The 15,013-nt window shown below is 40.3% G+C and overlaps 1 protein-coding gene across 1 annotated transcript in view; it reads right to left on the reverse strand.

Moving 5' to 3' along the window:
* Positions 1-433: 433 nt before the first annotated feature.
* LOC118241329 (NLR family CARD domain-containing protein 3-like) overlaps positions 434-15,013 on the reverse strand; it is a 34,673-nt gene continuing 20,093 nt past the window's right edge. Inside the window, exons 4-5 of the mRNA XM_035526011.1 lie at positions 2,706-4,655; positions 434-621 (exon numbers count right to left, since the gene is read on the reverse strand). Of these exons, the coding sequence (XP_035381904.1) occupies positions 444-621; positions 2,706-4,655 (2,128 nt within the window). The 3' untranslated portion in view covers positions 434-443. The remainder of the gene's footprint in view (positions 622-2,705; positions 4,656-15,013) is intronic.

A 15,013-nucleotide genomic window follows, 5' to 3' on the forward strand; every position in this document is an offset into this window, starting at 1 on the left:
CATTAATAAGCTACATTAACAATGACCAATGATACTGCACACACTAACAAGGGTTTAAATACACAGACAAAACAAGGTGCAGGTGTGTGCAGGCGTGGCCACAAACATCCTCCCAAGTCACATGGCGGGCCAAACCCCATGAATCGTGGGAGGAGAACGTTCCATGACAAAATATATGTGCTCTCCTGAGCATCTCCAGTTTACAGTGTCTCACCTGAGCGTCTCCAGTTTACAGTGTCTCACCTGAGTGTCTCCAGTCTACAGTGTCTCACCTGAGTGTCTCCAGTCTACAGTGTCTCACCTGAGTGTCTCCAGTCTAGAGTGTCTCACCTGAGTATCTCCAGTCTACAGTGTCTCACCTGAGTGTCTCCAGTCTAGAGTGTCTCACCTGAGTGTCTCCAGTCTAGAGTGTCTCACCTGAGTATATCCAGTTTACAGTGTGCTCACCTGAGTGTCTCCAGTTTACAGTGTGAACTCTTCAGCCCATTAGAAAGCAGCTTCATTCCTTCATCTTTCAGGGTGCTGATATTGATACTCAGTTCTCTCAGGGAGGAATTTGATGATGCCAAAGTGGAACATAGAGTTTTACACAAATCTGTGTCCAGACTACAGTTACCTAGTCTGCAAATACAGAGGAAACAAAGCACATTTAAAACAGAGTGAGACATCAAACTGCACAGAAATGGTTTGAACAGCTTGAGAAAGAAAACAAGAAAACAAGCAAGTCAGTCTAACCAAACTAGTGGCAGAGTTACTGAATAAAAAGACTTGCAGTTAATGAACATTTACAACATTAATATCTAATACCTGTTATTACCTGCTATTCACTTTATGTTATATAAATACAATCAGTATAAGACAGCTACATAGAACTAGAACTAGACAGAACTAATCAATGTCTGAAAGAGTCTGGAGCAGGTGTGTTAGAGACTCAGGAATTACAATAATTAGAGCTGTAATATTAATTAATGAATCAACAAACCTTGGTTAAGTCATTAAAGTATTACTACACAACACAAGATTAGAACAGTGATGTAACTGCTTACAAGGAATTAAAAATGAAGTAACAGCTAAAATTATGAGATAACTAAGATATAGGTACAGAATTTAGTGATCAGATCACATTCGGATTTCACTCTACCAAATGAAATACAAGTCATAAACAACCAAGACACACTGTAATCTGATCATTGAAACCACAGTCAGAAGTGGTCAGAGACGGATGTTGATCGCATTTGATACAAGTGAAAGTCTCTGTATCTGCATCCAACTACTCAAGTGGAAACCCGTCTGCTGGCTGACTGCAGAAATTACTGCTGCTGCCAGTCAAAGCTTCTCCTGCACTGAGGCATACGGGACTGAATCACTTAACTGACAGTTCACCAAGTAGTAAATTATCTAACCTAGCTAATGGTGAACATTAATCACAACATCCTGTTTCAGTTAGTGGTAACATCAGCAGCTAGTTAGGTAATTCTCATAAGTCCATTTATGTGGTTTAGTAGTATTAACACAAAAGTCAGCTGCTTAACTGTTTTTTTAGATAGACATGCTTTTTCATGAACTTTTCTTGCTTGGTAAACACTTCTGCCCGTCACAGGGCTGATTCTCTCAGGGGTCTGATCTGTCTGTAGGGCTACAGCTGGACACCTCGTTGCCAGTTGTAGATGGTTTCTGCCCATATCTGAGAGTGTATAATACAATCGTAATAGTCTGCAAGGAATCTTGTTTACCGTGTAGGTTGCAGGAAGCAAAACAGAAATGATGTGTGGACTGGTGTGCTTTTAAAATGTTAAAATAAGATCGAAGCACATCTGGTCACTCTGAGGACACATTTTAGTGAAAAGTGTAAACAGAATCCAGCCAAAGTGAATTCCGGTACAATCTGGAAATGAAACACCTTAATTTAAGGTGTAAACAGGCTATTTGCTTGCACAGCTGATGAAGGACCTCTGACCTAAATCTGGTTTCTCTGGAAACCTTGTGAACTCTCTTTCCATGTCTACGACCTCTATATCTTTAACTACAATACACTGTGCCATCCACGTATGTACACAGGGTAAGGCAGGTATTGTAGAAAGAGCAGAGAGAGAACTTCCTGTGTTTAACTTTTGTAGTGATAGATTACAGTGGGTGTAATTAGCTTCATTAAAAGACTTCACTTAATATTAATAGTAAAGTGGCTAAAGTTTGGTGTGATAAACTGAAGTCAGTAGCAGTCAATAATCCTAGCAAAGTGATCTAAAACTGAATCATAACCCTGACTGTACATTCACTAGTTTTAATTCAAAGTCACATACCTCTCATTAACACTCATTACAACTAGCTTTAATTCACAGTCACACACCTCCTATAAACACTCATTAAGACTAGTTTTAATTCACAGTCACATACCTCCCTTTAACATTCATTATGACTAGGAGCGGACAAAAAGATGTTAAGGTCAATGTTTTCTGTAAATTTTGTTTTGAAACAAAAATTAAGTGGTACTTTCATATTGAAACATATGAAATGTTTTTGCTGTTTCTATTCTGCTGCCTTGTGGAGTGTTGTGGTGTGTGTGAGTTGAGGGAATATAATAAATGATCCAGTGTATCAATTCTAAAGCTGTGTGGCATCTTCCTTGTGAGGGTGAATGAAACATTTAGCCATCAGTACTCAATTACTAATATAAATTATTGAATAAATAATAGTTAAACACTCACAGAGCCTTTCTGCAGTTTGCAGCAGCTGGGATCAGCCTCCTGTAACCCTCCTGTGATGTGTTGTATTTCTCCAAGTCCAACTCATCCAGCACCTCCTCTGAGGTCAGAAGCATGCAGGCTAGTGCTGAACACTGTCCAGGAGAGAGCTCCTGTCCTGGGTGCTTCTCTGATTGTAGATACTCCTGAATCTCTCTGGCGAGAGACTGGTCCTTCATTTCAGACAGACAGAGGAACAGGCTGATGGATCTCTCAGTGGGGAGGTCCTCTGTTTGTATTTGGTCTTTGGTCTGAACTGTGTATGTGATGCTCTCTGGGCTGCTGTGTGTGTGTGTCAGGAGGCCTTGTAGGAGACACTGATTGGACTCCAGTGAGATGCCCAGCAAGAAACGGAGGAAAAGGTCCAGGTGTCCATTCTGACTCTCTAAGGCTTTACACACTGCTTTCTTCAGCAGGTCACGGAGAGAAACTTTCTTAGACCTGGAACTGGACTGTAACTTAAAACCCTGCAGTGCCCTCCTTTTATTGCTGATAAAACAGTGAAACACATAAAGAGCAGCCAGGAACTCCTGAAAACTCAGATGTACAAAGCAGTAGATCTTCCTCTGGTAAAGCACAGATTCCTCCCTAAAGATCTCAGTGCAGATCCCAGAGTACACGGAGGCCTCAGTGACATCAATGCCACACTCTCTCAGGTCTTCTTCATAGAACATCACATTTCCCTTCATCAGCTGTTTGAAAGCCAGTTCAGCCAGTTTCAGAATCATCGACCTGTTGGATTTCAGATAGTTCCTTTGATCTCTTTTCTTTTTCCCCTCATACTTCTCATTCTTCATATTGATCTGAGTGTGCAGGAACTGTATGTACATCTCAGTCAGAGTTTTAGGGATTTCTGTAGCAGTTTGTTTTAGTATTTCCTGAAGCACAGTGGCTGAGATCCAACAGAAGGCTGGTATGTGACACATGATGTGGAGGCTCTTTGCTGTCTTTATGTGTGAGATGATTTTCTCAGCTTGGTCTTGGTCACTGACTCTCTTCCTGAAGTACTCCTCCTTCTGTGGGTCCGTGAATCCGTGAATTTCTGTCACACGGTTAATGTACTGAGGAGGGATTTGATTGGCTGCTGCTGGTCGGGAGGTTATCCAGATGAGAGCAGAGGGAAGCAGCTCTCCTTTGATGAGGTTTGACATCAGCACACCCACTGATGATGTCATGCTTATGTCAGACACTTTATTACACTGGGAAACGTTCAGTTGAATTCTGCTTTCATCCAGGCCATCAAAGATGAACACAACTTTGTACATATCATATATTTTTGGGTCCAGGTCTTTTATCTCAGGATGGAAGTCACACAGGAGTCTATGCAGACTGTACTGGTTATCTTTAACCAGGTTCAGCTCCCGGAATGGAAGCACAAACATGAAATCTACATCCTGATTGGCTTTTCCCTCTGCCCAGTCCAGAATGAACTTCTGCACTGAGACAGATTTCCCAATGCCTGCAATGCCTTTGGTCAGAACAGTTCTGAGCTTTGGCACTTCTGGGTCTTTATCTTCTTTTGGTTCTGTGACACCTTCAGCCATCACAGCTCTGATCTTCTCTTCCTTCATGTCTCCTTCAGGACCTTGTACAGGTTTAAAGATGTCTGAGCAGTAGATTGGAATGTCTTGTACCAGCTGTTTCCTGGGTGTTTTCTCCATCTGTAAAACCTCATGTTCTTCATTCACTCCTTCACTCTCTCCCTCTAGGATGTAGAGTTGTGTGTAAACCCTGTTCAGGAGGGTTTTATTCTCTTGTGATTTGTTTCCCTCAAATAAACTCTCATACTTGTTCTTCATGCTGGTTTTGTGTGTGTGTAAGACTCTGTGTAGGACATCATCCAGTGGTATGTGAGAGTCCTGCTGTATGGACTCTTCCATGTCTTTGTGTGGATGTAGAACAGGATGAGTTCTTCTGTAGAAACATACGGCCAAAATGTCAGTAATGAAACTAATGTATAATGAAGTACTAATGAAAACATTAACAGACTTGTGTGCTGAAATAAATGAACTTGGATAGTTATGGAGAACTGGGCATTAATGAGGAACAGACTGATACACAGTAGAGTGGGAGATACACCGTGAGATTTACACTGTACAGTAACACTCAGGAGTCAGAGGTGGGCGGGGCTAGAGGTGGGCAGGGCTAGAGGTTAGTAGGATGTAACTGACATTATAAGGACGATTCCTAATAACAGGAAAAACAGATCATAATACACACGGGGTCATATGGCAAAAACAAACACTTAGAACAAGCAGAACAAGAAGAAACAGTCAGAAATGATGGAACAATGTTAACAATCACTAGAGAACATTAGCAAGAGTCTGACATGTACAGATAGATAGATAGATAGATAGATAGATAGATAGATAGATAGATAGATAGATAGATAGATAGATAGATAGATAGATAGATAGATAGATAGATAGATAGATAGATAGATAGATAGGAGAGTAACAATACTATACATATATAGACATGCAAATGAATGATATACACAGTAATGAAATCTCTATATATACAGACATGTAATGAGACCACACACACACAAACACACACAAACACCTGCACACATCAGAGATGAGTCACTATACAGATACCTACATGAGGTCAATGAGGAGACTATATACACACATACAGATATGAGGTCAGTTTACTAATTACCTCAAAAACTCTTGAGGGACATCTTTAAGGGCAAAACTAAAAGTGAGCATGTCACTAGAAACCCCAAAACTACTACTAAAAAGCATTAACCAAAAATCAAAAATGATTATAGACAGAATCTAGTAGCACTACATCTACAGCACTGTCTCACCTGGGGTCAGTCAGAGTCTAGTAGCACTACATCTACAGCACTGTCTCACCTGGGGTCAGAGTCTAGCAGCACTACATCTACTGCACTGTCTCACCTGAGGTCAGTCAGAGTCTAGTAGTACTACATCTACAGCACTCTTGATAGCTTAACAGATGCACTGCTGGTTTCTGAGAGTAGTTCAGGATAACAGTGCATGTTATGTTCCCTGCATGTGAGTTTAACTCATTTTACACACATACAAGGAACACTAAAACACATCCAGGCACCCTGGTTGGTTGTATACAGTGTTAGACTTTTCACACTGCTTCAAACCCTTCCAGGAAAAATTAGAATATATAATTTTATATTTATGGACTGATCAAGTAATGTGTATGTATCACGGGACGCTCCCCCCCACGAGTCACGTGGTACGGCCTGCTGCGTGCAGGGGGGTTCACCGTCAATTGTAACCAAGCAATTCTTGACTGCACGCACCTGCACGGGTTACCGTCATGTGTCTATTTAAACCTCTGCTAGTGTTTGCATTGTGTTGGTCATTGTTTGCTGAAGTCTGTTTAAACGTGTGTATATCCATTGTTCAATGTTGTGTAACCTGTGTCTAGTTAAATGTACCGTTATGTCTGTCACTAATGTTGTGTGAGTGCCACCGTTGTTCGTGGTTTATGTTAATAAATGTTTCACTCTGTTGAAGGAGTCTGTGCGTCCTGCTCCACGCCCATCAGCACTCGGGGCAGCAGCAACGTTACAGTATGATTTAGTATTAAAATTTGATCAGAAAATGCATCCATTTTTATCCTCTCTTAGGAAAGTAGTCCAGGGACAGCCAGCCCAGAGAAGCCAGTCTGCGTTATGCTATTGTAACAATCTGAATGTCGCAGGACGCACAGACTCCGTTGACGTAGACAGACATTTATTGATAAAGACAGAAGACAACGGCACTCACATTTAACGTACTCGATGGACATTAACGCGGTGAACAAGTATTTAAACAACATGACCATGAACAATGACCGATAATCCCGCACACACCAGCCTGGGTTTAAATACACAGACATAACGAGACTAAACCAGGTGCAGGTGTGTGCAGGCGTGGTTACAAACACGATAAACAAACAAGACCCTCCCACTGCACACGGCGGGCCAAACCACGTGACCTGTGGGAGGAGAGCGTTCCCTGACAGCTATCAAGTCACAAGCACATTTCAAAAGAAACACATTCTCTTCTCAGCCAGACAAAATACAGACACCAGAGACACATAAATCTGCAGAAACCTCTCCACTGGCTCCCACTGAGATAGATGAAGATTCCTCAAGGTGAGGAGACATGTAACTCTGCATAGGTATAAGATGACATTTAGTGGTGATATAGCAGTATTAACAGTAATAACATGTAACTCTGGGTAGGTATAAGATGACATTTAGTGGTGATATAGAGGTATTAACAGTATTAGACATGTAACTCTGGGTAGGTATAAGATGACATTTAGTGGTGATATAGAGGTATTAACAGTATTAGACATGTAACTCTGGGCAGGTATAAGATGACATTTAGTGGTGATATAGAGGTATTGACAGTATTAGACATGTAACTCTGGGTAGGTATAAGATGACATTTAGTGGTGATATAGAGGTATTAACAGTATTAGACATGTAACTCTGGGTGGGTATAAGATGACATTTAGTGGTGATATAGAGGTATTAACAGTATTAGACATGTAACTCTGGGTGGGTATAAGATGACATTTAGTGGTGATATAGAGGTATTAACAGTATTAGACATGTAACTCTGGGTAGGTATAAGATGACATTTAGTGGTGATATAGAGGTATTAACAGTAGGAGACATGTAACTCTGGGTAGGTATAAGATGACATTTAGTGGTGATATAGAGGTATTAACAGTAGGAGACATGTAACTCTGGGTAGGTATAAGATGACATTTAGTGGTTATATAGCAGTATTATCAGTAGGTGTTTACAAGACTAAAGCAAAGTTATTCCTTCAGTTGCCTTACAGCCAGTGTCTGTCTCTCTTAATGAGATGGTGTTTACTGTCGTGATCATCACCTGCTTGGTTCTCAGCTTTACTCTGCTCACCCTCAGCACATGCACAAACACACACCCACACACACCCACACACCCACAGAGTCCATCTGTGCTGATTACGACTGCCTCACTCACTCGCTCCTGAAATTTACACGTTTGTCTGCATTTTTTCTTATTATTGAACTATAATTCCACATCAATGTATTTATAACCTTATAACTATTCTTGTTCATTTTAGCAGTACACAGATGTTGTCCTTTAGCATCACACAAACACACACACACACACACACACGCGTCCAAATATACCACATACATCAAAACTGTTCTTCAGCATCACAAAGATACCACACACACATACACACAAACACACACACACCCACACCACACCTGTCCTTTAGCATCACACACACACACACACACACACACACACACACACACACACACACGTCCTTCAGCAACACACACACACACACACACGCCTGTCCTTCAGCATATCACACACACACACACACACACCCTTCAGCATCACAAACATACCACATACTCACACACACACAAACACACGTCCTTCAGCATATCACACACACACACACACACACACACACACACACACACACACACACACAAACACACCTGTCCTTTAGCATCAACCACATACCACACATTCACACACATACTCACACACACACACACACACACACACACATCTTCTAGCAACACACACACATTGTTGTTTTGTTGAATTGTTGACTGTCATCATCACTTTGTGATCATCATTAACACACCTTACAAATGATCTTAAAACAGTAAAGATGGAGTAGACCTTACATTACTGACAGAACAGTACCCTCCACCCTTCCACACCTACAATAATGAAAGAATATGAGTGTGTAATGTGACACTTTGGGTCAGACGGCACAGGTCCATTGCTGAATACAGGAGGATCACTCATGAACCCGTCACTCTTCAGAGACACACAGCTGGGTGCTGGAGACTCTGCTCTCTTTATCCTGATGAAGATGAAGAAAGTGTTGAGTAATTACATCCTTCACTACATCTCATTTATCCTCAATATTCCCTCTTCCTGTTTCCTCAGATTAAGTGCTGATGGAAAGCTCCTCACTTTGGATCAGAGGTTCCTCCTCCACTGCTGGAGTTATGAGGCTCCATCATGGAGTTGTTCCTCTTCACACACACACACACACACATACACACACACACACACACACACACACACACACACACACACACAGCTGGATACTGGAGATGCTGCTCTCTGCTCCCCGTCAACAGTTGATACACACAGAGTGAATCACACTGAATCAAGGCCTGTCAAAACTCACATCAATATATGATTAAAAAACGTAAAACACACAATCCATCTGTTACATGATTCCGAATACAAAACATAAGTACACACTGATATTAACAAGGTGGGAGGACAATAAAAATGGTTATACCACAAACACACTCACTCCCACACACACACAAGCAATGTCTGGGAGCTATACCACACACACACACACACACACACACACACACACACACACACACACACACATATATACATAAGAGCAATGTGTGGGTGCTATACTACAGATACACACACACACACACGAGCAGTGTGTGGGTGCTATCCTACACACACACACACACACACACACACACACACACACACACACACACACACACACACACACACACAAGCAGTGTGTGGGTGCTATACTACACATACACACACACACACACACACACACACACAAAGGATCAGTGTGTCTCTGTGTGTGTGTGTGTGTGTGTGTGTTTGTTTCAAATATTGTGGAAAAATAATTTACCTGTATTTGGTAAACCTGTATTAGAAAACTACGTGATGTACAGAACACAGAACGTATAGAACACACAGAACACAAAGAACACACAGAACACACAGAACACATAGAACACAGAACACATGGAACACAGAACACAGAACACATAGAACACACAGAACACATAGAACACAGAACACATAGAACACAGCCTAACAGTAAGAAGTAAAACAATAGCAATAAATGTGTATTAGCATTGCTGGTTACATAACAGTTGATCATTTACATTTTATGTTAAATAAATGCCATGCAGAGGAGAAGATACAAGACAACAGTAAGAATAAATAACAGCTGGATCACTGCAGTGCCAGATTCCACTGAGATGACTCCCTGCCTCACTACAGAGTGTAATTAATGACTACTTGGATGTCATAGATTTGCATATGACAATTATTATTATACGATATGACCTTTTAGCATACAAAACACTATATATCAATAGAAAAGTGAAGAGAAAAATGGATATAATGAGTACATTCTCAACATATTCCTCTCTTAAGCCCAGAATCCCCCACACAACAAAATCCCACATACTCATACTAACTAAACCAGAAACCCCCAAATAAAATATGTGGCAGGCCAGATTCAAATACAACGGCCCCTTCACTCTAATGAGCATAAAAAACAACAGTCCTCTCAGTACAAATGTGAATCTCTCCTCAATCTGAGATGGCGTAGTATCTGTAACATGCTATCCCTCAATGGGCTACTTATACTCACTCTGAGTGTAACTCAGTACTGTACTCTAGAAATGTATTTTACTGTATAGGAAAACTTTATCTCATCACACCCCACATATGTCTTCACATTTTTACCTCTAAAAACTGTTAAAGGGACAGTTACACACACATGTCACTACTCCTCCTTAGATTACCATATCACATTTACAAACCACTACTAAACACATATTTTCATCTGGGCTACTCCTGTTGTCGACTGGCTTAATAAAAAGTGTTTGACAACACAACTCTGTCCTGATCATCATTTGCTATCAGAGCTTGAACAGCTTCCATCAGGTCACAAGTTCAGAACACCTGCTGTAGGAATGAAACACACAGTGAGGTGTCCTTTGTCTCCACACCTGTACCTGCTATCGCCATGGCAGCTCCTGTTACTACGGCAAAAATAGAACAGAAAAAAATATGTATCTTATTTTTTTTTCTTTTTAAGATCTAAACCCCCTGGTTAGTCCTGAGACACTAGTCTAAGAGCAAAACTCCCTGGTTCATCCAGGTTCCCTAGTCCCACAGCTCTTCTGGTTAGTTGTGTGACATAACAGCAAAGTAACCATGTAGTAAAGTAGTAAAGTATTCCACTGTCACAACATCCCAGGAGAGATCAGACTAGGTCTGAAATTGGCTGGCCGAGCTTTTCTTTCCTTTAGCACCAGTTCTGAGCCAGAGAGATGCAAACTGATGCAAACCTCCAAATGGGATCAGTCAAACTATGAGTGGGAGAGAGAGAAATAGTGTATACTAACAGTCAAAATGATGTATTGCTGGATTTGATTGATTGATTTGACAGCTGTCAATCACCCCCCCCACACACACACCACCCAGACCCCACCCCCACATATTTATTATTATTATTATTATTATTATTATTATTATTATTATTATATGATATGATGTAACAATATATTATATGAAATTAAACACAATCAGGGATCCTCAAAATAGTTTTTTTTTTTTAAGAAAATAAAATTCTTTAATTGAGAAATAATCAAGTGATTAAAGTAAATAAAAGTTATGAGTCTTAAATGAATACGTACCACCCAGTCTTTAATGTCCGTTCTGCTCCGAGTCCTGATACTCAAACATGCGTATGGGTCTCATTTATGTCTCTCTCTCTCTCACTCACCCACTCACTCACCCTCCTCCCATTGGCTGATTCTCTAAGAAGTCACACCTCCTCCCAAGTCCTTCCCCCTACCATACAGGAATACACGTTCTGTCAAAAACTGATATAAGGTGTCCCATCACACCAAAAACCAAACTCCTCCCAGGGTCAGAAAGTTCAAATTTTGCCACCTTTTTTTTCTACCCAACCAACCAGACCAAAAGAGGTTTCTTTAATTGAGAAATATTAATGTGATTAAAGAAAATTAAAGTTTTCAGTCTCATACTACACCAGTTTTTCTCCACTTTGTCTGTCTGTTCAGTGTCCTCTCTGACACTCTGCAGCCAGAGATCACTGACACTCTCTCTCTCTCTCTCTCTCTCTCTCTCTCTCTCACACACACACACACACACACACACACACACACACACACACACACACACACACACACACACACACCTCCTCACATCTTATCTACCAGATGTACTCAAATGGGGCAATAAGCAAACTTTTCACAAAACATCACAAAGTTTTCATTTATTTGTTTTTTTCTCTAACCAGTGTGGTTACTCTATAAGTTTTATCACCTGTAGGACACCATTTCCATGTACGTATATTTTTAAAAGCATGTTTATTAATCACATTCATACTAGAATAATTGGATCAATGTTTTTTCTAAGATGACTTGGAAGACGGGGATCAGGAATTGAGTCTGTTCGACTGGGAGGCTGATTTAAGAGCTCCTCCCCCATGTGAGTGGTCGGAAAATGAATTCTAACCAATTACTGAAAATATTCCATATTTTTCCTGCTCAATTCCTGAAGCTGTTATCAAATGTGTTTAGTCAGCAGTGACATGTCATACCAGGATCAGACATTATCAGGATCAGACATGTCATTCATTTTGTAGATGATACTTGATTCTAAAGTAATATTCCAATGGGTTCTGCCATCATTAAAGAACTCATGATGCCAGGACAAGGTTAGTCAATCATCTAGTTTGGGTCAAAGCAAATATATGGTTTAGTACAGTTTGGTGCAGGTGCAAAACTGCTGTCCTGCTGTCTAGTCATGCAATGTACTCTCATATTTATGAGTCCTAATACATTACAGATTTAATTATTCAGGATGAGCATGTTAGATATAAGATGACTAATATATCTGATCATTTAATTGAAGTGATAAAATGAAGGGTCAGTTATGAACTACATAGTCTGATGCAGTACAGTGCAGGAAGAATCGCGGTACTTCACTGGTTGTATGAAAGCACTGAGAGTAGTACTGAGAAGACTTTCTCTCATGGATGGCAAAGGGATTTCACTTAATTAACATCAAAATGGTCCATCTTACATGCCCACTTTAAAATGTTTCTAAAAATAAAGGTTTTTGGCAGTGCACACTGATGCTGATGTGCAGTGAGGAACTGATGGTCATGTAAATGATTATGGGACATGGGTACATGTGACTTTTTGTCAGGGGATAAATGAACTGGAGAGACTTGGTGGTGTGTATTTATTCATTTATGTATTTATTTTCATATCTTATTTTCTTAGGTAAGTAATATATGTATGAAACTCTGGTAAAGAGTGTCTGCCAAACACTAGAAATGTAATCTGTTTAAGTGTGAATGTAATGTTTTGCATTGCTTCATAAAGTTGGTATTGTAAATAATTCTTGAATCACTCTCAATTAGTTACATAGCTGCTTGATGTGGAGTGTAAAGGAACCTTTGTCTTGAGAGGTCCTAAGCCAGCTGATTCTTGCTGTAGTCAATGAGTAATTTATATGTCTTATACTGTGTCAGACTCTAACACCGCCTCACCAGACCCGCACTCCTTCAGATACTGGTACAGTGCTCATGCAGCCTACTTCCAGGTACTCTGAAAAGTCCGTCCCTCATGATACTAGCATAGAATATCAGTAAACTGTGTGCGCAATGGTTGGGGGCCAATCTTCTCTGTGGCCAGTCCAGGGCCCCGGGGCCCCTCCGGAGCCGCTTCGGCCTCCCCTTGGCCTTTCTGGAGGCGCCCGAGCCCATCCGCTCCGTCCCTGGCCTTCTCGGACGCACGGTTCACCCAGAACCCAGAATCTGCCCAAATTCCTGGCCTGGTGACCTCTGTGACCTCTCTGGCAAGGAGGCGGGACTATGGCGATAGAGGGTCGGCTGTTGTTTCGCATATTAAGTAGCCATGTGCAGTTGAGCATGCATGTCAAGTAGCTGTGTTTCATGCTGTTAGACTGGCTTTTCAATATCTTATCTGTGTGTAATTATATTCACTTAAGATTAAGATTAAAAATTTGAAGATTAAGATTAAAAATCCAGACATTTCACAGAATGTCAGTTTCACTGGCTTCCGCATTTCTAATGGTTTTCCGCATTATTTATTTTTTTAAATCTCCCACTAATATAGTTAAAATTGCATGTTCATTTAAGAATAAAATTAAAGTTGACTTAATTGAATGTTATTTCCTACACAGGAAACCGAACTGTTTGAATAGTTGTTTATTGTTCATGAAATAAATATCAATCAAAATAAGTGCATAATTTGTGAGATTTTGGTAATGAGACACAAAGTTATTTATTCACTTTCTTAAAGTAGTTTAATTCGGTGCCCATTCACTTCGTGCAACAGAATGCACAATAAATCTGTGCTCATTCACTTTGTGAAGTATAAAGCACAAGAAATCAGTGCTCGTTCATTTTTTGAAGTACAAAGCAGAATAACTGAGACTTAAAATAGAGTACAAGTCAGCGCTGCTTCACTTTGTGAAGTATAACAGTATTAAACGGTGCTGCTTCACTTTGTGAAGTATAACAGTATTAAACGGTGCCGCTTCACTTTGTGAAGTATAACAGTATTAAACGGTGCCGCTTCACTTTGTGAAGTATAACAGTATTAAACGGTGCCGCTTCACTTTGTGAAGTATAACAGTATTAAACGGTGCCGCTTCACTTTGTGAAGTATAACAGTATTAAACGGTGCCGCTTCACTTTGTGAAGTATAACAGTATTAAACGGTGCCGCTTCACTTTGTGAAGTATAACAGTATTAAACGGTGCCGCTTCACTTTGTGAAGTATAACAGTATTAAACGGTGCCGCTTCACTTTGTGAAGTATAACAGAATTAAACGGTGCCGCTTCACTTTGTGAAGTATAACAGTATTAAACGGTGCTGCTTCACTTTGTGAATTACAAGTCATTATGAACAACACACAGAATAAATAATTAAAGCAGGAATACATATAAAACTATGCACAAGTATGAACAATGGGGTGAGTGGGGTGGTCAGCAGATCACTGACCCTGTCCAGCATCTCCTCTCTTCATCTCTTCCATCCACTGCAGAATAAATGAGATGTAAAATACTGTATAAAAAAGAGCTCATTCACCTTGTGAAGTATAATACAGTATTAATCAGAGCTCATTCACAACACAGAACAAATACTTAAAGGAATAAATGACATTGAAAGAGGGAGAGATTCGGGTGGAATCATTATCTGGTAGAAATCACAACTGTCGAAATTCATAATTCCTCTGAAATAGAAAAATCACACATTTGTCTTAAAATCAACAAAGAGATTATAAACACTCCAAAAGAAATATTCCTTCGTACAATCTCCAGTCCTCCCAGTGATGCCCTTATGATAATGAAGACATCTGTCCCAGTCTCCATGATCAGAGCAGTGGCTTCCAGGCCCAGGGAAGT

This window comes from Electrophorus electricus, chromosome 5 (genome assembly GCF_013358815.1).
Source record: "Electrophorus electricus isolate fEleEle1 chromosome 5, fEleEle1.pri, whole genome shotgun sequence".
In the NCBI taxonomy this organism is placed as follows: Eukaryota; Metazoa; Chordata; class Actinopteri; order Gymnotiformes; family Gymnotidae; genus Electrophorus; species Electrophorus electricus.